Source organism: Desmodus rotundus, chromosome 4, assembly GCF_022682495.2.
Source record: "Desmodus rotundus isolate HL8 chromosome 4, HLdesRot8A.1, whole genome shotgun sequence".
Classification (NCBI taxonomy): domain Eukaryota; kingdom Metazoa; phylum Chordata; class Mammalia; order Chiroptera; family Phyllostomidae; genus Desmodus; species Desmodus rotundus.
This window is the reverse complement of record NC_071390.1, coordinates 84,456,212-84,482,431: the sequence shown is the minus strand read 5'-3', so window position 1 is coordinate 84,482,431 and position 26,220 is coordinate 84,456,212. Positions and strand designations below refer to the sequence as shown.

The window sequence follows — 26,220 nt, the reverse complement described above, 5'->3', positions numbered from 1 at the left end:
GCTATTTTTGCATCTATGTTCATCAGGGATATTGGCCTATAATTTTTTTGTAATGTCTTTGGTTTTGGAATGAGGGTATGCTGGCCTCATAAAATAAGTTTGGGAGCCATCCTTCCTCAACGTTTTGTAATAATTTTGTAATAGTTTTAGAAGGATAGGTGTTAATGCTTTTGAATTTTTGGTAAACTTCGCCTGGGAAGCCATCTGGTTCAGGACTTCCGTTTGTTGGGAATTTTTCGTTTGTTGGGATTACTGATTCTATTTTGTTAGTTGTTATCAATCTGTTGAGATTTTCTGTTTCTTCTTCACTCTCTTTTGGAAGATACAGTAAATGATCTTCTTCTTCACTCTCTTTTGTAAGATACAGTTAGTGATCTTCTAACTCTAGCAGATAAGGCATTTTGAAAAAAATTAAGAATCCAAAAAAGGACTATACTGACAATTTCAATTAAAATAAGGCCTGGACTTAGTTCAACTTCCATTGTTTTAAAAGGTTGGTTTTAGTTATTGGTATTCTGTAATAATATGAACATAAAATCCTCCTTCATAAGTATGACAGAGGATTTAGTCCGATGGTGAAACGTTTTTATTAGCAAGTATAGCAAAGGAAAGTAGACACTTACAATAGGACTGTGTGTTCTAAATTCAGAATTATGAGTGGTCTAAAAAAGCCTGGGAAAAACTACAGGAGAGGAGGATATGTGTTTGGACCACGAGCCCCCGCTATTTCTCAACATCATGGACTCTAGCTCTCTGTTCATTCTACTAAAAGCGATGCTCTGGGCTTCGTTGTAACTTTGCAGTTCTCATGATGTGAAAGAAATCTTATCAAAATGTGTCCTATTACTGTTTTTCTATTATTGTTCTTATAGCATATGAAATCTGTGAATTAGCAATTATGTTTCTAAAAATATCACTTTAATATTCCATAATGAAGTAGAAACCATAAGGGGAAGCTGGATAATTAACAGGTATTTAGCAGACCTTATGGAAAAATTGATTTGGTGTTACCTGTAATGGTAGGTAGGTAGGTAGGTAGATAGGTAGATGATAGATAGATGGATGGAAGGAAGGGAGGGAGGACAGACGGAAAGAAGGAAGGGAGGGAGGGACGGAGGGAAGGGAGGGAGAAAGGAAACCAAAAAAGTCTGTTAATGTTCTCGGAGGAAAATGACTCACATTCAATTTTATAAGGATAAAATGTAGAAATAGTAAGTTGAAATAACTTCCATGGAAGTAGATGCTTTGATCCTTTGAGAATGTGGGCAGTCTTAGGACATGCATTCTCCCTAGAAGTGGGAGCTACGTGACTTGGGTGATGTCACCAGTGACTGCTAATCACCACAGCGTAAACAAACATCAGCAGGAAATAAATGTGGGTAGGGCAAGGGACTAGAAGCATGCCTCCTTCTAGAAAAGTATCATGGCTTTCAACATCAGGGGTTGGTTTGTTATTTTTTTTCCTAAGGGAAGAAAGGGGATGGAGCCTAGCTGCTGCCTTCTGTCACAGAAACCTTTCATTACAGAGGCAGTGTCTGTCCTTGACAAATGGGATTTCCTTGTTGGCAATCTCTGTAACATTGAGAAGTAAGGGACTCTTGATTCCAGTTGTGGTTATTGGTTGCTTTCCCCAAACTGACAAGCTTGTCTGTGGAACTGCTAAGAAGAAAGTTTCGAGTTACCAAAATTAAGCAAACTCACTGAGGAGCAGGAGCAGCCGCAGGGGGGTTGGGGGGAGGAGGAAGAGGAGGAGGAGCAGCAGGAGCTGCAAAAGAAGCAGAGCCTTTAAGAATTGCAGCAACTGCTCCTCTGATTGGCTGGATGGTTCAGCTGCTTCCCTGGAACAAAAGGTCAAAGTGGACTGCAGTGTAAATGTAGAGAGGCAGTCAATAAAACAGCATTGCTTAAAGAAGTTTGGAGGCTGAGAGCAGCAGTACACTGGCTAACTGCAGAGCAAGTTGCTTCAGCCGTGAGGTGCAGCCTCCCTCCCCAAGCCCAGCTTGGCCACTGTAAGAAGACGTTCACTCTACAGACGACCAAACTTGGCACTTGGCGTGGAAGAGAGAGTTGTGAGGGTCCCTTGAAAATTTATGTTCAAGAATGGCTTGTGAAATCATGCCTCTGCAAAGGTAGTATTCTTTCCTGTTTGTTTGTTTTATTCTGTTCTATGTTTTCTGAGTAGTATACAACCATATAACTTAGCCAGTGCCTGGCATCTTTTTGTAACAAACTGTGCGGAGTCCATAGTACACACTGCTCTTCATTAGAAACAAAATTTTTAATATTGTACAGCTTCTTTTCCTGACACTTATGCCCAATTTCTTATCTTATTCACTTGGGTATTATGTTCAATTTTTTTTCCTTGAAAAAAATAAATGTAAGAAAATATCTTTGAAATTTAAAGGAAACCAGAAACTAAAGATATATTGAGCAGATTTATAATAAAGCTGAATTAGCTTCTTAGCAATGTTGTGATGCTGTGGTAGTAAGCTCCAAACTCATTTTAAAAGATGTTAATAGGCTAAAGACCTTTAAAAATGCATGTTAAGATCCCTCCCTTCTAGAGTTCAGATCTAGGCAAAGATTTTCTATCAGTAAGAACACTGTAATACATGAAAATAAATGTTAAGGATAATATTTCACCACAAATAATCATAGATGGATTTATTAAACAAATGACAACTTTTACAAAATAGCTGTGTTAAGAGCACTTGAGCACAAAGCTGTGTTTTGTTCATTAATGATTGTAATGAATTATGGAGGGCGGAGTAGAACAGAGAAAGGTAGATTTAAACAAAGGGGTTTGTTAGAAAGAACGCGGCCGGTGAACTACTAAGTGAGTAAGGTGTCTGGGAAGGTTAGAGCTGCAAGTCACCTGTGTGAGGACCGGGTCTGGTCCTTCAGTCTCACAACAGGAAAACTGAGGCACGGAGGAGTCTCAGAGCTGCACAAGGTCACGCTTTGTATTTTTGAAATGACTTTTGCCCATTGTATTTCAACTTTGCTTTACATGCAGTGGCATTTAATCTCACGTAAAGGCTTCCTTTAAGAAAATGATAGAGGGCTTTATTAGTGAAAATTATTTTTAAAATGAAACAATAAATACAGTATATTTTAAAAAGCAGAACAAAAATGAATTTCATTTTTAAAATCATGCCATCAGTATTTTACTGAATATTCATGTTTTAATGATTAAAATATGGTAAACAAAAAATGCATTTATTTGTAAAATGGTTTCTGCAGATGTATACTGCGAGATAAGCCAGCGTAGCTGTTTTTCTGTGACTGTGATGACAAATGCACCGGAATGGGAACCTGATGGGGCATCCCAAGAAATCCCTCTTTAAAAAATTGACCCAAGGGGGCAGAAAGTAGTTTTTTATAGTGGATAGATCTGAAATTTTTCCATATTAACTCAGTGAAAGGTCCACATGCTTGAACCTTGCAAGAGACTAAAAAACTAATGTACACTTTCTGGAGTTCATTTGGTTTCCAATTTTAAAGTTGGGTACTTGTTTTTCTTATAATAACATCAGTTCTTAAGGGTCTTAAACATATCCTGTATAGGAATATTGGCTATTACTGAACTCTATAATAAGCTACCTGATGATATGATAACTGTTAAGAAGGAAATACATCTTTATCCTGCTAAAATGTTCAGGGAGTTAAGTTGATAAAAGCTAAAACAGAATCAGCATAATTTCTTCCAAAATTATTTTTGCAGTATCAGACTTCATCAATAAACCTGTGTAAGAGGAATAATTTGAAGTTGTGTTCACAAATGCTGATCAGCAAATTCACTGTTTGCCTGCCTCTGAGTTTAATTTGATTGATTGCTTTACAATCTTCATTTTGGTCTCTGCCTGCCTTTGATTATAAACCTCCTGAAGGCAAGGATCAGGTTTGTGTGGTTCTCTTCCTTAAGGATCTCTTGTGAATTTAGGCGCTTATGCAGAAAAGTCTCCTGTTCCCAGTTGAGTATCTTTGGCTGAGGATCGCTGTGACTCTGGTAATGAGGGTTGTTGCCAGCCACCCCAGCTGTCTGAAGCAGGAAGGTTGCAGAGCCTCGGGGTTCACCTGTTATCTGATGGGAGGAGAGCCTAAAGGGACAAGGAAGGAGTTAAAAGTGGATAAGTAAAACAACAGCTTTAAATCCCAGTGAAAGAAATTTATACTCACTGTTTGTACTGAGTGGAGAGGCCAGTACTTCTCATACTTCAGGCACATGAGAATTACCTGGGGAACTTCTTTTTAACTTCACCCTGCTGCCCTCCTTCCCTGAACTTACTGAATCTGAATCTGTATGCGACAGGGAAATTATCTACATTTTAACAAGCTTCTTAAAAGCAAATCTGATAAAAATGGTCCACACATTCAGAGAAACACTGGTCTAACCTCTAGTTAATGATCATAGCTGGTCGAAAGCCACTGATAGCAGGTATAGGAAAGAATCTAACACTATACCACTCAAAATCCCTATCGCCTACGGAGTATAGTGACCTTATAAGGTGTCAATTTCTTTTTTGTAATTGACACTTTTATTTACTAGATGGTGAGTGTTACCTATTAAAACAAACCATACTGAGAATGTTGCTTAACACTTTTCTCTAAGACTATTCTGTACTACAGGTGATACTAAGGTAATTAAGACTCAGGCCCTGCTTCAAAGAGGCCCCATGCTAGTCAGGATGCAGACACACTACCAGACAGTCACAGTACATGTGGTGGACAGTATGATTAGCATAGTAATAGAGAGGCGCCAATGTGAATAACCCTGCCCTGTGTTTTATTTAACCTCGTATCAGCTTATGATCTTATAGAGGGCATGTTTATGCCCTAATGTCTAGTTATCATTTCAGTGAGGAACTTTTTAGCCTCTCTTAGCGTGTTGTGAAAGTGTGTAGAAGATACATTTGTTACTGTTCATCTGTAGCTACAATGAGGATAACAGATGAGGTTGAAAGCTAAGTATGAAATAAAATACTTTGGTTCTCTTTAATGTATTTTTCTCTCTGTTTGTTACCTGATGTAATTTTCAGGCTTTCCAAAATGGAGTTGACTATTTAGAAACTCATAATCTTTGGATGGAAAAAACTGCAGAGGCTGAATGTTTAAAATGTGACTCTCTGTGGAATGAAGAACTCAGTTCCTATACTTGACTTCAAATGACTTAAAGATGGGATCTTATTACATATCTAGGGAGATGGTTAAATGATCCCAATTATTTTTTAAATACTACAATATTTACATGTATTTTTTATACTTAATTTTAAAACTCAACACATTGTGTAACATTGTATGGCTATTCTTACCATCTGAAAAAGCTCCCCAAAAGAAATAAAATAATACAGAAATAAGTGGAGAAACTATATTAAGAACTGAAATAAAAGTTTTTTCAGGTGACTAAGTATACCTTCTGTCACAAATGAGATGGTATGTTTTATCAGATTTCGTGCTTATACCTCAGGCTCCTTGCATGATTCATATTCCATTGGGCTTTTTCCTTGTATATTGTGGACCTGTAGGTAAAAGATCTTTATACACAGCCTCTTAGTCTATGTCTATGACAAAACACTCAACTTTCACAGCAGTATTTTGATTTGCTCGATTAACTTTCCAATATCCGTTCACTCAGATTGTATCCACAAAGAATAATGATGGGGGTTGAAGTTAATATCACTGGTGATTAATTTAGATTCCTTTGGTTTTATTTCATTATCACCTACTTTCACGTGTTAGCATCTTGTTCTTTCTTTGGCTTATTTACCAAAGTGGGGAGCTGAGATTAATAATGTCTATGTAATTCTCTTTTTTATTGCTTCATCAAGAAAATTATATTTAATATATGTTAATGAATACTTATTTTGTGATGGTGCAGTACATCATAATTCCATACTGCAATGGATCTTTCAAGAAGACTCATAGCAGCAGGATTCATTAGCACTTATTATTGATCCAGCATGGGGAAATTCCACTAAAATTTCTTACAGCAGAATTCCTCTGGTCTTTCCACATATTGGTTTTTAGAACATCGTTTTGCAAACAAGGTAAACATTGATAACATGGGGACGACATGGGAGTAACTAGGGAAGAACCCAGTAATAATGCTCCTGCTTGTGTGTCTCCTGTGTGGTGTTAGAGAGCCCTCTGCTGCCTGTGGTGGTGACACCTTCAGCTAATTGATCTGTAAATTCATCGTATTCCTGACTTGTTGCCATTGTGATAATACTCCTTGCGCTCCCCACTCCCCATCCACAAACATTTTTCTAATGTTTGAAAAGGGAGTTAAAAGCAGCCTCCCTTCAAATCTGGGTTAACCCTTATGAGGCTGTGTAACTTAGACTTTGTCACCTATATGGTCAGGGTTTGACAGTTACACGAATTCAGACGACAAATAAGATCTCCGTGAACTCTACTCTCATATGATGGTTACAGTACCTCCGGAGTCTATGTATTTGCTTATTACTCCAAATAAGAAGATAGCATGGACTAAGGTGAGGATATTTTTCAGTATTATGGAGATCATCCTGTCTAAACCATTGGAAAAGCAGAGGTCTTAGGTACTCAGCACAAAACAGTGGAGAAAGCAGTGGAACTTGCCATGAAAACCCATACCCAGACCCCGACTGCCCATGTGAATTTGGGCAGGTCATCTTCCTTGTCAGTAAAAGGGGCTGATAAAACCTGAAGCAGTTACTTATGGGGACAACTTTGTAATTAAAGAGTAAGATAGTTCTTTGTAAAAGATAAAACTACTCAGGTATAAAGAGTAGAATGTTGCTTTTCTTTTGATTTTGTTATTCTTACACTTACAGTACCTTTCAATTCCTTGAGCGCAGTAGTACTTAACATTGCACTAAAGTGAGGCTCTGACATTGCATTCTATTTTATTGGATGAATGTTGGAAAGTGACCTAAAGATTGGTTTGTGGGAAGCACCAGTGGAAGTACCTTGTAATCAAATTTCCTGAAACTCTCAAAACTTTTTACCTTATTTTTTTCTATGATACTTGTATGTTAATGCGATGATCAGAATGAATTGCCAAAATAATCATTTGTACTGTTTAAAACCTTTTTAAAGCACTGTTTATTCTTTCCTTAAGAAGAACTGGAAATAACATTTTGGTAATAGCTTTATTGAGATATAATTCATAAACTATGCAATTTACCTGAAGTGTACAAGTCAATGATTTTTAGTATATTCACAAGGTCATACACCCATCACTACAATCAATTTTGGAATATTTTTGTCACCCAAAGAGAAACCCTGTACTCTGTAGTTATCAAGCTCTACTGTGGACTGAATGTGTGTGTACCCCTGGAATGCATATGTTGAAGCTCCTGTCCCCAGTGTGATGGTACTTGGCGGGGAGACCTTTGGGAGGTAATTAGGTTTGCGTGAGTCCGTGGAGGTGTAGCTCCCATGATAGGACCAGTGTCCTAATAATGAGAAGAAGGAACCAGAGTGCACTCTCCCCCGCGCCACCTCCCACCCCAACTGCGTGGGGACACAGCACAGCAGGAAGACAAGTCATGTGTGTGCCAGAGACAGCTCCCACCAGAACTGACAGTGCTGGTGCCCTGATCTCAGACTTACAGCCTCCAGAACTGTGAGAAATAAGTGTTTCTTTTGTAAACCAGTCTGTGCTATCTTGTCATAGCAGCCCAAACTAACCAAACAACCCACAGTCCCCCATCCCAGCTCTAGGCAACTGCTTTCTGTCTCTGTGGATTTGCCCGTCTGGACTCGACATTATAACCTTTGCACAGATTAACATGAAGCCAGATGTGGAAACTGATTTTAATTCTCCAATAAGAAAGACATGTTAATGGGAAATAATGGGGACAAAGGTGATAAAAACAAAGTAGTAGGAAGCCCTAGAAGTTGATTTTTTTTTAATTGAGGTATCTAAGTGAAGAAGTAAAAATACTGGGCAGGCAGAGGGGAGAGACACAGGGTTCATTTTATAAAAACTTTAAAGTTTTGGATCAGGAAAACATGGTATCTGCTCATCAAACACAAGAATAAGAGAAAATTCGAATTTAGTAGAAATTAAAACAAACTGAACTGCTTCACTCAGATCATATAAAATTGTACTAAAATGCTAGAAAAAGACAACTATACTTGAACAACAATAAAAAATGACATTAAAAAAAAAAGAAAAGTATAAGATTATAGATACATCAGTATTTTGCTGTCGGCAAAATGATTATGGAAAGAAATGTTGCTTCATTGTCCAGGTTAAAATAGCCCCTGAAACTAAAATCGAGAATTGAAAGCCAGCCAGAGTAGACCATTAATATGCATGCTGTGACCCACCTTCATTTCCATTTTGCACACTTCACTTTGCAAAAACACCAGCGCCTGCCTGCTCCTTCCACCCTCTCCTCCCTCCTCTCCCTGCCCTCCCTTCCCTTCTCCACAGCTAGTGCCACTTCCTGGCTTTTAGCTGGCAATGCATTGTCTCAAGCCTTCACACATTCTCTTCATTAAAGAGTTCTCCTGTTCATTACCTGTCTCCTAAAAATGCCCATGTGACTTCCAAAATCGACTGCCAGTATTGCTCATGTCACCTAACCCGCCAGACTTCATGTTGAAGGTCTAGAGCTCTGTCCTGTGCCTGGCTCTCTGGCCTTCAGCCAGTTCATTAACCTTTCTAAGACTTGTTTTTCTTAACTGAAAAATCTGGTTAGTGATACTTCCTTCCAGGGGAGTCTTTGAGGATTGCATGACGAAATGTATATGATGCTCTTGGTCCTAAGCCTGGCTTGTTATGGTGAGTCCTCAGTACGTGGTATCCCTTTTTCTTAATATTACCCCTTTTTTAAGTTATTATTACCAAATTTCAAATTGCTGTTTCTTCCTGGCCTATAAATTCTGTGCAGGCTGGGACCATATTGTATTGGTCTGTGTATCACTCCAGCACCTATCATAGGCTCTGATAAGGAGTAGACACTCAGAAAACGCTGACTGAGCGCTCCAATGTGGTTAGCGCCGCTCTCGAAGCTGGAATGTGGGCACACATCAAGCCTTCATACAGTCGCTGGTGGCTCATCATCCTAAAAACCAGTGTGAAATCGTGACGATGGAGAAACAAGCCCTTGACTCATTTCCTGTGCGGAGGCCTCCCGGCAGTGGGATGGTTCGTTAGCAGGAAGATGCCAGGATAGTTTACATTCTTTTCTGGGCAGCTTGTCTCCCTCGAGAAATGCTCAGTAAGAGTTAACAGTTTGGGAAATTATATCAGCTAATAATGGTTTGCTATGTTAGCAAATCATTAGAAATATTTTATTTAAGGTAATCATTAAAGGGAGTTGGTAAAAATAATTTGCTGTTACCTTCTTCCTTCTGCATGTATCCCCTTTTATTTTTGTTTCAGCAACTAAAGATTAACAACTATTTTGACTTACTAATGTTTAAAAAGTATTTTCTCATCAACCAATGTCAACCCCCTCTGAAAGAAAGTCATATTGTACATTCCAGATCACTGCCTCCCTGTGGCAATCTTCATATGTCAATAATAATGATAAACGTCACTTTTCTGAGCAAGCATCTCAAAGACAAATGAAAGATTTCTGCTGCCTTGGTAATAGTTTTGTGACTAAACCAAAAATTTTTGAGCCCCAAACAAACTTTGGGTTTGCAGTGAGGTAAAATGATTTTCTTTTCCTGCTCTCGAGCCAGAACAAACAGATACAGTTTGTGACACAGACATATTCACACATGACCTCGCCCGAACATACCCTTTGCTGCATGCCTCAGCAAGCGCGGCGTTCTCATTGCTGGCACAGTGGCAGAACTCACACCTCTAATTGTGCAGTCGAAGAAAAGAAAAAAGAATTTTAAGTAAAAATGGGAGAAAACCTATGGCACAGTTGAAATTTCATTACTTTGAATAGAAGGGAACAAGATAACTTAAAATAATCAACATACAGATATCTGAGAATGCTTCCAATGGAAAAAATAATTCTACAAATTATAAAGTATATATTTTCAAAATATTTAATTAAAGAGTAGTGCTAGCACTCAGTAAAGTCTTAATGATGCTGATTTTATTCAACAGTCATTTATTGAGCACCTGGCACGTTCTAGGTACCTTGCTAGGTGCTGGTGGATCAAAGGTAAAGACAAATCCAGGAGGTAAGAGCTGAGAGAGAAGCGTTTATCGGGCGGAGAGATGTGGAGGAGGCATTTAAGGCAGAGGGAACAGCATGTACAAATGGGGAGAATTACGAAAGTGTACTGAAAGGTCTAGAGAGGAATGTTGGACTTAGATTGGGAGGCACCTTGTGCGCTAGGTTTAGACATATAGATTTTACCCCAGAGGTAGTGTGGAGGCAGGATAGGCTTTTAAGTTTGGAGGATGAGTCTGGTGAGAGTATGAAAGATAAACTGGTGTGGGTAGCAGGGAAAGAGAGAGTGTTGCCCTGTGAAAGATGAAGGTAGTAGAAATGGGGAGGGAAGAGCTGATTTAAGTGATCTGTCTTTTTCAAGAGAGAATCAGTAGAATTTAGTGGTTTACCAGAAGTGGAAGTAAGAGATAAACCTTAAGGGGAGCAGTTGGTTTATGAACAAGACTTAAATATAACAGGAATGAAGAGTCTGTTCTGTAACTCTTGTAACTCTAAACATGTCTCCAGCCAGGATCCCCCTGTGAAGTGTGATCCCCAGGGACTCCACTGTTAGCCTCTTGGCTGGGTCGTTCAACCAGGAGGTATTTATGGTTCACTTTTTTTTTTTTTTTTTTTATTGTTGTTCAATTACAGTTGTCTGCATTTTCTCCCCACCCCTCCACCCCACCCCAACCAAACGCACCTCCCTCCCCCACCTCCACCCTCCCCCTTGGTTTTGTCCCAGTGTCCTTTATAGTAGTTCCTGAAAAGCCCTCTCCCCACTATCCCCTCCCCACTCCCCTCTGGCTATTGTTACATTGTTCTTAACTTCAACATCTCTGGTTATATTTTGTTTGCTTTTTTCTTTTGTTGATTATGTTCCAGTTAAAGGTCAGATCATACGGTATTTGTCCCTCACCGCCTGGCTTATTTCACTTAGCATAATGCTCTCCAGTTCCATCCATGCTGCTGCAAAAGGTATAAGCTCCTTCTTTCTCTCTGCTGTGTGGAATTCCATTGTGTAAATGCACCATAGTTTTTGGATCCACTCATTTGCTGATGGCACTTAGATTGCTTCCAGTACTTGGCTATTGTAAATTGTGCTGCTATGAACACTGGGGTACATAGGTTCTTTTGGATTGGTGATTCAGGGTTCTTAGGGTATAATCCCAGCAGTGGAATTGCTGGGTCAAAAGGCAGTTCCGTTTAGTTTTCTGAGGAAATTCCATACTGTTTTCCACAGTGGCCTCACCAGTCTGCATTCCCACCAACAGTGCACTAGGGTTCCCTTTTCTCCACATCCTCTCCAACATTTGTTTGTTGATTTGTTTATGTTGGTCACTCTGACCAGTGTGAGATGGTACCTCATTGTGGTTTTAATTTGCATCTCTCTGATGGCTAGTGATGCTGAGCATCTTTTCATAGGTCTCTGGGCCCTCTTTATGGTTCACTTTTGACCTGCTAACTGTGTGGAGAGACACCAAAGGAGCAGAAGATAAAGTACCCCAGCCCCTCCCAGCTAAAAACAACTCCTCCCCACCTGCACACAGCCTCACCCCCCTCCTATTTCTAAAAGATCTAAAGCTGTCAATCAAAAGGTCATACGAGATAGAATTTAGCTGGGTGCATGGGATTGAAGCAGAATGAGATATTCCTTTCAATCTAAAAGACAGAGTGCATGTAATAAAGAATGTCACAGTCAAAGTAAGAAGGAACCCAAAGACACACATGTTCCCCCCACCCCCATCTTTTTCTTGACGCCATCCTCTGTTACAACCTAGAGATAAATATTTAAAAGAGATTGTTAGCTCCCCATGGCCTTCCAGAACTACATCCTCTGCCCGCTGCTAGGCATGTCTGGACCCACTTCCTCTCTGTGCTTTGCCATCCACACTCAACACAGTCTGTTCTTCTTGGGCCCAGAGCTGATTCTGGAAGTGGGGCAGAGATGGAAAAGGTGTTTCTCTCTGTCCTGTGTGATCTTAACTCAAAAATACCCCCGAGTGTGTGTTGTATACATCAAGCGGGCACAAATGTATTTGGCATGGTGTTTCAAAACAGTGTTTTTCAGCGTGGATCATAAAACTAAGTTGGCAGGTTGTGACATGTATTTTATATAATTTTGTATAAAAATCAACAATAGATATCCAAAGTAAGAATAATTTTATGAAATATGTGTCCATTTTATGTGTATTTGTAATCTCATGATGTAAAATATATTTCTGACTGGATTATGGCCAAAAGGTTTTTGGAAGTATCGTATCTGGACTACTTACTGAGGTTTAGTTCATTTGCATGAAAGGTTAGCACAGGCCTGGAAATCAAACCCCATGCAGTATGGGACCTTGATTCTACCTGTAACATTCCTACAAATGAATTTTTAGAGCACAACCTTTTTATAAGATGGGGACACCTGCATTAGGCAGGTCCTTATTTCTAAATTTAGGGGAAAATTACCAGATATATTAGTTTCCTAGAGCTACTCTAACAAATGCCACAAAAGGGGGGACTTAGAACAACGGAAATGTGTCTTCCCACTGTCCTGGAGTTCGGCAGTCCCAAATCAATGCGTTGGCAGGGCCAGGCTCCCTCGGGAGGCGCTGGGTAATCTGTTCCAGGCCTCTCTCCAGCTTCTGCTAGTTCCATGACTTGTGGCAGCAGCGTAACTCCAATGTCCACGTGGCATTCTCCTTGCGTGCCTGTCCATCTCTGTATCCAAATTTTCCCTTTTCATGAGGACACCACTTTAATAACTTCATTTTGACTGGATCACTTCTGTAAAATCCCTGTCTGCAAATAAGGTCACTTTCCGATATACCGGCGGCTAAGGCATCAGCATATCTTTTTGAAGGGATATGATTCAACCCATAACAATATATTTCAAATTTCCACTAGGCGTTCAAGAAATTGGTGGGGGGCGGGGATAGAAAGTGGTAGAAATATTTTTTTCTCTTATCAAGGGGAAAAGTTCTAAATTTTCAGAAATCTTGTTTTGTCTCCAAAATAATACCACTTAGTGATGGCTAAAAATGCATGATCTGTGAATATTAACAGCTTCAGCTCTTTACCTTTACCCTTTAGTCAGGAAAATCCATTTGCTTTTGAGCTTCAATAGTTTGTTTTTATTTCGAGTGGCTACTTGTTGCATTTTTAATCACAACATACAAATAATGAAATGGTAAATGAAACTGCTTGGGTTTACAATAAGGAAGTATATATACATCTACAAAATATCCCCCAAATTACAGCAGCAAATGCCCAGCTGCGATTCAGTCTAAAAACTCACATTTGTTTTCCAAAAAGAACAGGGAGATTGTGTTTTCCACGTTGCCCAGAGGGGCCACACCAAAACCCCTGAGCAACAGAAGACCGGCTGCTGCATCACTCCCCCACTGACCTTGCCTGAGACTGTGGATAAATCAAAAATGCTCCGGAAAGTGTGGCGCTTTGTGTTTTGCAGAGAAAGGAAGGAACGAAAATGTGTAACTTCACTCCCTGATCATGCTCTAAGAAAATTCTCCATAGCACATTCTGTTGCAACGTGAGGAAAAAACCTGAATTCCATGAAAATGTTTATTCAGTGCTTTTAATTTTATCCTTTCACTTGTCCTTCACTTCCTCCTTCCCTTTTGCTCTTTGTTTTCTTTTCAAGCCCCCATGGATGGTTTACCTAGTTTCTTCAATAAGTGGAACCTAATCCTTAGCATTTACTTATTTTTCTGTCCTCAGGGAACACAAATATTTCTTCTAACTCAAATCACTTGAAAATATATTTAAAGTGTGTTACTAAATGTGCAGATTATGTTAATTATTTTGGTAGAAAGCCACACTAACCAATTAGAAGGTGGACTAATTGGAATGTTTCAAAGAGAATCCGATGGACTGGTGGTGTGATCCAGGCATTGAAAGTCCAGTCTGCACCTCACTCTGGGGATTCTCCCGATAGTATTTGGTTTTTCTTAGACATAGAAAGCACCATGATTTTCACGATTTCAGGTAGCTGCTCTAATTAAATTGATCAACATTGCATTCCTTGGCTTCGGTTTAGAGATTACTGCAGCTCGTGAAGATTTTAAGTCTGTATTTACCAGTGTTGCGCCATGTTGAAAAATACGTTAGACAGGACCCCGCTAAAGCCCTGATGTCTGTGTTATCGTCATTCTCATGTGTAGCTTCCTAGGTTTGGACTATTTCTTGGGTTTATTTGGTAAATGTTTTTCCCCACAAGCGGTGTGGGGAGAATATAACGCTGCATGTCTGAGGACGTTAGGCACCTGATTGCCTGACACACATGAATTGATTGCCTAAATCTCTCAATGCATGTTTAAGTGGGGTTTTTTTTAAAACAAATTAATTAGCTGCTTAAGCTTGGCCGTTATTCAGAGCCAGCAAACATAAATAATGAACACCCAAGGTTGACACTGGTATCCGTGGAGGAACTGAATGAACTCCAAGCTGTTACAGTTTGTCATTGGCTCAATGTCATGGCACTCTTCCTCTTTCATCCACATCACGTGTGCTTATTTTTAAAAATTAAAAGTGAATCAATTAATTCTCAATTTAAAATTTAGGCCAAAAATGACATTTCATGTCATTGGACGTGCCTGAGAGAGTGACACAAAACCCAAAACAGGCCTAATAACCTGTGTAAATAGGTGTCTGGGGGCCATAATAATAGTACTACACCCACTTTGCTTGGAAGTAGAAATGGTAGTCTTTTCAAATGTTTTGCATTCTGATGTGTAAATTTTATGGATAAAGTTTATTTTCTCGATTCTATTTGGTAGAATTGCCCTTGGCCATTTTTCCTTAAAATTGCTTTTAAAATCAGTGTTTTAAATTGATTTTTAGAATTCATTGATTTAATCCATTTGGAATCAATGCTTTAGTGTTAGAATGTATAGCTTTAAGAAGATGACATTACTGAACTCCATGCATGGGTACCTTTATGAAAGGGGAAAGAAAAATATGCTAATTAACTCTCAAAGTTGACTATTTATTCTCATCTTTCCCCAGATTATGTTATCCTCATTTCCTTTTCACATTATATTGTTCTTGGTTACCAGGCAGGGATTGCCTTCCTGTGGAGCGCTGCTGGTTGAGGGAGAGAAGATGTGAAGGGAGGAAGGACTGGCTTTGATTGTCTCTGCTTGCCTGGGAGGTTTCGCACACACATTTTAGAAAAGCATTAGCCACACACATGCACGGCCATGTTCAGAACGCTGCATCATGTAAACATTGCCCAGAGGCACTTCTAAATTCTAAGAAAGCCAATTATATTTATAATGTAATGTTCACTAAAGTACCCTTGTTAATTTTCGTTATAATTTATTACACATTAGAGTTAAGGATCTGTTTTGAACAAAGCAGTATTTAGTACAGTGCCCATCATATAACACATGGAGGCAATTTTTCTAAAATAAAACCATAACAGGTTTTTTAGTTACAGTCTTTTCACAGAATGTTGATCATAATTAGTACTTTTTGACACTGAATCTTGATTAGGAAACAAACTTAATTCTGATATTTCATACATTGAGGGGTGTGGCTGCTTAAAGCCTAACCTGCGTCTCGCTCCAGCAGCACTCACACTAAAATCGGGACACAGAGGATTAGCATGGCCTCTGCGCTGGTGACACGCAAATCCATGAAGCCTTTTTAAAAAACCCTAATCTTATGTGAGCGCATAGTCAAAAATGCTCAAAGACTACTCTAGTAGACACCGAAGGGGAGAGAGAATCATTCATTCTTTGTTTTGAGGTCATTTATTGGAAGGAGAAAAACATGTTAAAGAAAGGAAAATCTATTTTATTGTCAAATATATTTTGTATTTTAATTTAAAACTTTTACATTAAGCTTCATATTGCTTCTATATTGCCTCAGGAATGTAAACTATTTTTATGATTTCATTTATGTTCTTTCATATTATCTACACTCGTCAATACTCCTGCCTGTTATTTACAGCTGTGCTTTGTGTTGTTGGGGCCTCATTTTTGAAGCGGCTCACACCTTAACAGAATTTTGAGGGCTGTTTCTGGTTTTCATCATCAGGTTAATAAGCTATAATTAGCTTTATTGAAATAACTGAGTATGTAATCATTTAAAAGTTTATGTGAAATATATGATTACTTGAATTGGAGTTGTACAGTAAGGTAGTAAAAAGCTGCATCTTGAAAGTTACCATGTGAATTATTTTTGCCTTAAGCTCATTTAGAAAGAAACTTCCCTTGATGTTCTCCCATGAAGAAGTAATTGACTGTGGTTAGCTCCCAGTTGGAGTGTGTTTTATAATCTTCCTTCATTGTGAGTTTAGCTCTGTGTCAAAACAAAATTTGCAACATGTAGGACAGAGTTTTAGTGAAATCTACCTGTTAGAATATTAACAGAAATTATATTAATTCAAAATTTATTTTTCTTTTAGTTCAGAGGAATATGAAAGGCCACTCTCACCTTTCTATTTGAGGTATTCATTTGACTTTTGTTGGTCCAGTATAGGAAGTGGAGGAGGGGGAAGGCTTCTTTGGGTTTATTTGCCCATTTTAATTTTTTTCGATAGAATATTCTACACCATGGCCAGACTGAGCTTATTGGAACCCCTCACCATATTGTTTATGCTCTGGTTTTCCTCTCTTTGTTTTAACAAATATTTAAACAAATTTTAGTATAACTGAAAACACTGTAATTGAAGGAACATGTATGTGTATATGCACAGCCCATGGACACAGAAAACAATGTGGTGAAGGCCAGGGGAGGGTGGGGTTGAGTAGAGGGGGGGAAATGGGGAACATTTGTAATAGTGTCAACAATAAAAAATAAATAAAATAAGACACTTTGTTTTAAATTCAGAAACGTTAAACTAGCTATTTTAATTTCAAAGACTGCCTGATAATTAGGCTGTGACCTGAATTTTAAAAATCTCTCTTCTGTATATATGTACAGGTGGAGGAGGGGTGTGAGCACAAGGCTTACTTACTGAAGAAGCCTGAGTTAATGTTAAAATATTTCTTATGTAGTAGTGGCATGAGAAACTAAATATTCAGTGAGTTTATGGAGTTCAGGATTATTTTCTAAAGCTTATAATGCTAAAATAGTAACTATTAAAGTAGGTAAGTTTACAGAATGTTAAAGTGGATCACTTCTCTCTAGACTAAAATGTTTGCTATATTGATGTGATTTTTAGCAAACCATTCAATGTAGAAATAGCCCAGAACCAAGTTTTTCTTACTGCATCTTTCCTTGCCACCTACCTACCTGAGGGACTTAGAAAATATAATGACCATGTAAATTAAAGTTAAAATTGTTCAAATTTTTAAAGTATCTTTTCTCAATCTTGAAATCAGTGTTTTAAAAAATAAGTGTCAGGATATGCAATACACAGTTTGTGTATTTATTTTTTAATCCAATTTGTTGAATCATTATATTTAGAGGTTAATTCAACCACCAATAGTTCAGAAATGTGTCATAGGACTTCAGGCTCAGCCAAGTAAATGCTTTTCAGTAGTTTTCTGGCCTTTAGTGACTTGAAGCATATTACATAATCCCTTCGTGGCAGGAGAGGGAACATTTGAGGTTTCATTCGAGGCAGCATGGTGGTCCACTTGGTTCATCCTGGTTTCCTGCTAACCAAATGAGCATCTTCTGGTTCATAGGGTATCTCAACTGTACAGTTAGTATAAACACATGAGATGTTGTTGCTGAGCACGCGGTGTCTCTGGCGTTCATTATGTAAATACACACAACAGTATCAAACAAGCGATTATCATATATTAATGGAAATGAAACTTTATATGGTACAGAAGATTACAACACAGGATCTTGGCGAGTAAATGAGAACTATTGGTTCTCTGAATTCTTATTTTTATTTCTCTGAATAACATCAATCTATGTTTTATTTGGTATTCAAATTTTATTTTTTAACCATTGTTATAAAAAGCAGTTGTGAAAAAATGGGTTTATCAGTCATAAATTTTCAAGAACGTATATAGTGTGATAATTTTTGTAATTACCTAGGCTAATAATTCAGTGTTCAAACAGAAATTCTGTACCTGCAAAATGAAGGTAAGAGAATATAAAGAAAATTATTGTATTACCAAACTCTTGATAAAAGCTATTTCACCTTTCAATGTTAAGAGTCATAAAAATTAAAATATGGCAAAAGTTAGAAAAAAGAATGAATGTATATACTAACCCTCATTTACAGAAGAGATAATGTTGAAAAAAAGGAAGTTACCCACAGGAATTCTTTTCACATGAGGGAAATTTAAACTTAGTGGAGCTATTTTAAAAATGCAAAAATCATAATTATTCGGCCTGAAATTAAATTTTCACATGTAGCTTCTTTTTCTGAATAACATTATTTGATAGTCTTAGAAATTAGGTTAGAATTAGGTAAGTACAGCCCTGGCTCTGGCTCAGTTGGTTAGAGCATCGTCCCCATATACCAAGGTTGTGGGTTTGGTCTCTGGTTGGGGCACAGACAAAAATCAACCAGTGAATGCATAAATACGTGGAACAACAAATCGATCATCTCTCTGTCTCTCTCTCTCTCTCACAAAGGACCTCATATAGAGAGGGCAGACAGGTATCCAGCTATTGGAGTGAAGACAAGGTGCATTATTTATAATAACAAGACAGAGTCTGTGTTTGCAGTAGAGGAGCGAGATGGAGAACACGCGGTGTACTACTGGAGATTCCAGACCTTCCTGTGGCCACAGGAAGGGGGGTGGAATGCAGATCAGGGAACCAGAGAGGCCATTTCAGTTGTTACCTTGCTCCACTTTTCACCTTGTAGAATTTCAGTGTCTGTGATTGCAATTCTTTCAACAGGCATGGCTGAACCACCTGTTTGTCTACTGTACATTTAAATTGCCTTCAGTCTCTCCTGCAGTAAGGTAGGGCTGTTATAAACAGAGATGCATTCATATATTCTTATTCTGTATTAAATATCTTCTGTGATAAGAGCTTTGTGTTCTCTAATTTCAGTACTTCTTCAATCTAACTTAACTCACCACAGAGCCATTTGTCCTTTTTTTACAAAGGAAAGAAATAGTAGCTACAAATCTACACCTGCCGCTGTCCCATGTGGCGAGTTTATGGCAGCTCCGGTAGCTCCAACAGTAGGTGTCATTGTTCCCCAGATGCTCATTAGACATTACCTGCCCTGTTGAGGTTATTAAAGAAATCAAAGGGAAGGACAGGTTATGCCAAACCCTTAGTGAGATTGCCACAAAATAAACACAAACAGGCAAACTTAACATGCAGAACATTCTTGGCTGGGATGATGTCCATACCTTGGCCTCTTTCATAGTCTAGGCTGGAATCCCAGAAAAGGAGGCCCCGACTGCATTGCTCATACTGACGTCAAAGCGGCTTTTGGTGTAGGTGTTCTTCTGTGCCCTGTTCAGCCTGTTGTTACTGATTTCTCTTGCCTGGCAGGCAGTCAGATCTAGCTAGGATCTGTTGCTAGTTCTGCTTTCGTTTGTTGAGTCTTCAGTGTCTACAAGCCTGGGTTTTGACTTTTGTGGTTATTTCAGCATGAGGAGATAATCCAACGTCACTAATCATCATTGAAATACAAATCAAAACTACAATGAGATTCACACCCTTTAGGATGGCTGCTATCAAAAAGATAAAAAGTGTTGGCAAAAATGAAGAGAAGTTGAAACACTTGTGTTGCTGGTTGAAATGTACAATGGTTCAGCTACCAGGGAAAATAGTATGAAGGTTCCTCAAAAAATTAAACACAGAATTACCCCGTGATCTAGCAATTCCACTTCTGGGTATGTACTCAAAAGAATTGAAAGCAAGATTCCAAAAAGATATTTGTACGCCCGTGTTCATAGTGGCATTAGTCACAATGGCCAAAAGATGAAGCAAATCAAGTGTCCTCCAACAGGTGAATGGATAGACAAAATGCAGTATGCACTCATAGTGGAGTAGTATGCAGCCTTTACAGAGGAAGGCGCCTGTGGCACAAAAACAACATGGGCGAACCTGGAGGACATGTATGCTAAGCGGAGTCAGGCAATCACAGAATGACAAATACTGTGTTATTGCACTTGCATAGGGTGACTAATGCAGTCACATTCCTAGAGACGTAAAATAGAATGGTGACTGCCAGACACTGGAGGGAAGGGAGAATTGGGATATACTGTTTGATGGGAACAGAGTTTCAGTTTCACCAGATGAAAAGAGTTCTGAAGATGGGTGCTGGTGACGGTTGAACAGCAGTGTGAATGTACTTAGGCCACTGAACTGTACACTTAAAACTGTTTAAGATGCTGAAGTTTTATATGATATGTATTTTACCACAGTAAAAAATTGTGGGGGGAAAATATCATGGGGTATTTTCATGCACAGCCCTAGCTGAAAACCACTGAACCAGACCAGCAATAAAATTATTTTACACTGAAGAATGGTTATAAACTTTACTACTTTTTATCATACAATTCTTTAGGGATTCAGTATTGAGTTTTTGACATCTAAGAGTCACTAGTCATATTTTTTGAATAGTAGGAGAAAAGTATACATTCTGGGTTTACTGCTATCAATGCTAATTAAAGTATTAAGCATATGTTTAGGCTATATTAAGAAGCAAAGGTAAATTATATATATTTTTATGCTTGTCCTCATGTCTTTCTTCAGGATAAAAAAGTAAAGGAGAAACTAACTTGTAGAAAATGGCGTCTTTGAAGCCATTCTGTCTAGATCTCTACCTGCTTATTCTTGTTTCCCTGTCTCCCCACAGACTTCTGACTATAGGAACTTCAGGGTTTAATAAAATGTAAACCTCTACATTAAACAAATAGCAGACTAACTCTGCCTGATATAACTACTCCCAGCTTCCTGTTTAAATTCTAATGATGATATAAAAGACAGAATCTAGAGGCAGCTTTATAACAACAATAAGGAGAAATCAACTTGTCACATCAGTGGGATGAACTGAGAAACATATTTTTGCCTTATAGACTTCATGTTCCATCATCTGAACAATACAGTGACCACAAAGAGAGAAGGAAGGGGGAAAATAACTCACTTGGATTCTTTCCAACGTCTACTGCACTGACCAGAAAAGCAAGTGACATTCCTCCAATTGAGCCCAAACTTATTTCTGAACCATGCAGAGCTGAGTTGGATATTCTTTTCACCTCTCTGCCCCCATCACTTCCGTTACTTCACTTTGTATTTAGAACATTCCATATACAAAGCAGCAGAGAGGGAAGGGCACCCCTCTGGCATGGTCGGTCACCTAACTGAAGCATTTGAGAGAAGGATAAAACATGTATTATTGGATTTAATGCATGTTTTCAATTGTACAGTGTGTAAAGACAGACTACAAATTTGTCTCTGATTCTCCAGCTTAGACATAAAATTGGACCAGTAGCAAGAAGTATGCATTTCAGATTGTCCTAGGACAGACTCAGATACCGGCTTTTAAAGTCTAAATCCAAGAGAGGACATCTGCCCACAGGCAGGGGATAATGACATAAACTAAGAATAGTCTCCCTATCCAGGTTGCTGGCAGTGCCTCTCCTAGATTGATTGTTCCCCCTTAAGAACCACTAAACACGAAGGTCTATTTGGAACCTGTGAAATTAGAAACTAAAGAAAAGGATGCCCTGAAGACTCTCTAAAAACAGATTTCAGAGAATTGTTTTTCATGTGGTTCAGAGGAACCATTGAAAAGTAACATTGCTACTATTCTCCAAAAATGCTCAAGGACATAACCAACCTCTTTGAAATATGGGTTGAACCTATAAGAGGAGAATAAGTTTAGAATTAAAAGGCTAGAGACACAGAAGAATAGCTGAAATAAGGAAAGAAAAGGGAGCCTACAAATGTATTAGCAGAGATTTATAAAACTATGTTGGAAGGAATAAAAATCAGAAATTATTAAAATATTAACTAAATACATGATGAGAGAGAAACTTGAGGAGCTCTTCCAAAATGAAGGAAACAGATAAAGAAAAGGCTATAAGAGAAATAATGCTAGAGATGAAAGTCATAAAGATTGGAAAGTCAACCAGAAAATTATTATAAGCAAAATAAGACACTAATAGAAGTAGAAGTAGACATCAAAGCTAATGTATGCCCAGCTAACTGAGAGGTGAATTAAATTTTTTTTTAAATTAAGAAGTAGAGACGTCATTATAATCATTGGTAGAGGGGCAAAGAAAGAAACAAAATTCTAAATTTCTTGTCTCGTATGTGAAAAATAAGAGAATAGAAGCAGGGGTCGAGAGTTTGGGGGGTTTTGTTTGTTTTGTAGAGCTAGTTTGAATAATTATAGATGTATGGGTATGAGAGGCAACCACCAGGAGAACTGGGCATAGGACTCCTATATTTTAAATCTTCTGAGACTAAGAGCAAAGACAGAAATCAAAGGAAAAGGAAGCTCCCAAATTAGCATAAAGCAAAAACACAAAACTAGGACAGGTAATGTCAGTTATGACAATCTATGTAAATGGATTAAATTCTTTAATAAAAGCTAAAATTACTTTTTAAAAATGACTACTTGAACTATATAGGGTGGGGCAAAAGTAGGTTTACAGTTGTGAGTACGTGAAAGTTTCCCTTTATTATTTGCCGTATGAACAACTGTAAACCTACTTTTGCTCCAACTTCTATTGTGCTCAAAAAAGCCACAAAACAAAATGGCACAGAAAGGTTAATAATTAAAATGTAGAATTTATATCTGTCACAGAGCCCTCCCAAGAGCACGCCCACTCCTTTCTTCCCTCTCAGGCATGCATCTCCTAAGTTTCCCCATGAGATTTGCAACCAAGGAGCAATGGGCAGCAGCAGCTCATCCCAGGCTGACCCCCTGAACCTGTCTCCAAGGCCCCCTTTTCTCTGACTTTCCAGAGGGCCAAAGCAGCTCCTCCTAAGCTCTCGTCTGTGATTCTTCTATTCTAAGCCCTTCCTTGTTTCACTGTTCCCAGCTTTAATAAATATAATCTCACTATAAATAAATACATATAAAATAAAAGATAGAATTTATATCTGATAAGCATAAACAAAAAGAAAGGTGACAATATCAATACCAGAACAAGATTTTAAGCCAAATTTGTTAAACAGCACAAACCATATTTTTCCTTGTATAATTTGCACTGTTTTGCCCAAATTTTTCAGGGAAAAATAAGGATGTGCATTATACATAGGTAGTACTGATTCTGTATCTATATAAATGTTTTTAATTCTTTTATTTATACTTATGCATTAAAAGTGTAACTCTAGAAAGTAATAACAGTATCTGTATGCAAAATAATACTCTGGAATATGATCATTGGTTTTGTTTCTAAATACAAATAAACAAGTAATTGAATTAAAACATTAAAATCAAAGATTTTTTTCCTGAAAATTTGTATAATGTGCACCACAAACATGGGTGCACATTATACACAGCAAAATACAGTACTGTATTAGCTAAAACCCATGCTAAAGACATAAAGTTTATAAATAAATATGTATAAAATAGCATAGCATGAAGTCATACAAATTTAACTCAGGTTAACAAGGATAAACAGGCAAGCACATTTAAAGTATAAAACTTACACATACAACTGTAAGTCTATAACAAACAAAATTTACAAAATACCGCTGAGAATTTGATATAATTAATAATTAAATAAGCAAGCACTACATATCCTAAATTTCACACCCTGCTAATAAGCTCAAGCTTTCCTGCTACTAAAAAGATTATTCTGCTATCTCTAAATGTTCTTGAAGAGCAGATATTGTAATAGTAATTTTTTCTGAGCACAACATAATTAATAACAATTTCTAATCAATCACTAAAAACTCTTCTAAATGGAAGGAAAAGTTCAAAGAGGAAATAAAAACTTCAAGTGTAGACTATTTAGAAGAAAAAGGACAAACCTGCATAACCAAATTTGTAGATTGAGATCTAAGCTCCTTTTTAGAGCTAACTTCACCCTCTTAAGAAAATTGAATATAAATGAGCCATACATTCAAAATAAGTTATAAAAAGGAAGAAAAGCAACCTCTTGGAAACCAAAAAGGATTTAATAATAATTAAAGAAAACAGAAAAGGAGCAGAATTTATGCTGGAATTCATCAGAATTTATGGTTATTTGGAGTAAAAATGCAAATTATAAAATGACCTTCTGGTAAACAGGAAAAATAAGGAACAATACTAATACTAATAATCAGAATTGAAGTTTTCTATAAGGGATATAGTTGTTTTCAAAAGATTAGAGAATACTTTGTATAATTTTATACTAATAAACATGAAAATGTAGATGACGTAGCTTTCCAAAATGTATAAATTTGGAAAGAAAATTAAATCCAACAAAGTACTTTTAATAATCTGTTCTAATTCAAAGAAAGTAACTAGATATATAGCCAAACATTTACATGAAAGTGACATTACTTGAGAATAAGGATCATGCCCTTAGTAAGGACATACTCTGAAGCCAGATCACTGGGAGAGAATCAGGGCTGTGTAAACGTGAATGAGAGAGATACTAACCCTCTCTGCACCTAACTTCCTCCTCCGTAAGTGGGTACTGTACATAGCGAACTGTCCATTTCAGTTCATAATTTGGCTTTATAAGCATGTTATCTAAAAACTAAACAAACTCTGATTTCTTTTCACATAAATACATACTAAATGTGTAAATTGAAAACTATTAAAACCTGAAAGAAGCTGCACAAAAGCTGAGAATTTTGACACTTTAATGGACTCTATTTAATTTGTTAGAAAATATTTAACAGAATATTAAGATACAGGAATGAAGAACAGTTTTTTCCTTCAAGTCTGTCCTAAGATTTAAAGGAATAGGAACTGTGAACTTTGATAAAGTATGAGGATAAAAAATGTTCCTCCTGAGTCATATCCATATAATATGTTTTCAATTTATGTTTTGGCATTATATGCATAGTATATAACTTTAAACCAAAATATTTATGTTCTAGTGTTATATACATCATATATAACTTTAAACTAAATATATAAGGCTTTTTAATCCAAGCTGTAACACCACCACAGAAGGGTGATTCCGTTTTTGTCAAGTCTAAGTATGTATAAACATTCCATTAAATTTCTGCACACTGATAAGCATAGCTAAGAGCTAAAGCCAAGTGAGTAAATTTTGAGGATTGAATATATTTGTTTTAATATATGACACTCTGAAGAGTGCACTAAAATCATGGGAAAAGTTTAATTTAGAAATCCATTTATATAGTTATAAGGAAACAATTTTACAATCATTTTATATTATTGATGCTGCATCTCAACATTAGGCATTTTTAAATGATACTAAAAATACTGTATTGTGTTAAATAGCCAAATTAAGAGTTTCATGCCATTTTGATGATTAGTTACATGATCTTTATCCTGAGTCTTAATTAAACAAACATGACATAATTGTCTTTTATATCCTTACTCATTAAGAAATTCAAGTAAATGTAAATATGATTTTCTAAAGAAAAAGGATAATTCTGTTAGACCTAATGGTTCCTTTTAAAACAATATTTTATTACAGGTAGGATTTTATACACCACAGAAAAGAGAACATACTGAAGAGAACATACAGAAAAAGAGGACACATGCTTTTTCAAGATGTCCGGTGTCAGTATATTTGAAACTTCTTTTTACATGTAAATTTCTTTATTTCAAATCAAGAGATCTAATTTTAAATAATCAATTGTCAACAGCATCTGGGCATCTTATCATATGCAGTTTTTATGTACTAATACTGCTGAGCATAATCAGCTTACAGAAATGCCATTTGGGTTTTGCTAATAGAGATAAAGTCTAAATATATTCAAATATATCATAAAGATATCTCAGAGCAGGCTTAGAATCCATTTTAAATGATCATAGCAATAGAGAATTCAGTGCCTCATCACTTGCAGTAGGCTTGGGTAATGAAGTTGACCCTAATGCTGGAGTCTGCCCATGAGCTTATTACTTTCAGTTTTGCATACTTGCTTTATCAGCCTTAGGAAATGAACTCCTTATTCAAGTATTTAATATTGCATAAGTAAGAACTTTTCTTAGCAAATCAGTCAAGGCTATGAAAAAAAATTCGTTATTCTTAGCTGTTTGCAGAGAATAAAAAAACAAACTACATGTAGGTGAGGG

General features: G+C 37.3%; 1 protein-coding gene across 6 annotated transcripts in view; it reads left to right on the top strand.

The window, feature by feature from the left end:
- FAM13A (family with sequence similarity 13 member A) overlaps positions 1-26,220 on the top strand; it is a 278,405-nt gene that overhangs the window by 181,410 nt on the left and 70,775 nt on the right. Inside the window, exon 1 of one of the 6 annotated variants that reach the window (XM_053922891.1) lies at positions 1,868-2,129. The exons of the other annotated variants lie outside the window; for them this stretch is intronic. Coding sequence (XP_053778866.1) covers positions 2,101-2,129 — 29 coding nt within the window. The 5' untranslated portion in view covers positions 1,868-2,100. Of the gene's footprint in view, positions 1-1,867; positions 2,130-26,220 lie in introns of those variants that run through there. 6 annotated transcript variants of the gene reach the window in all.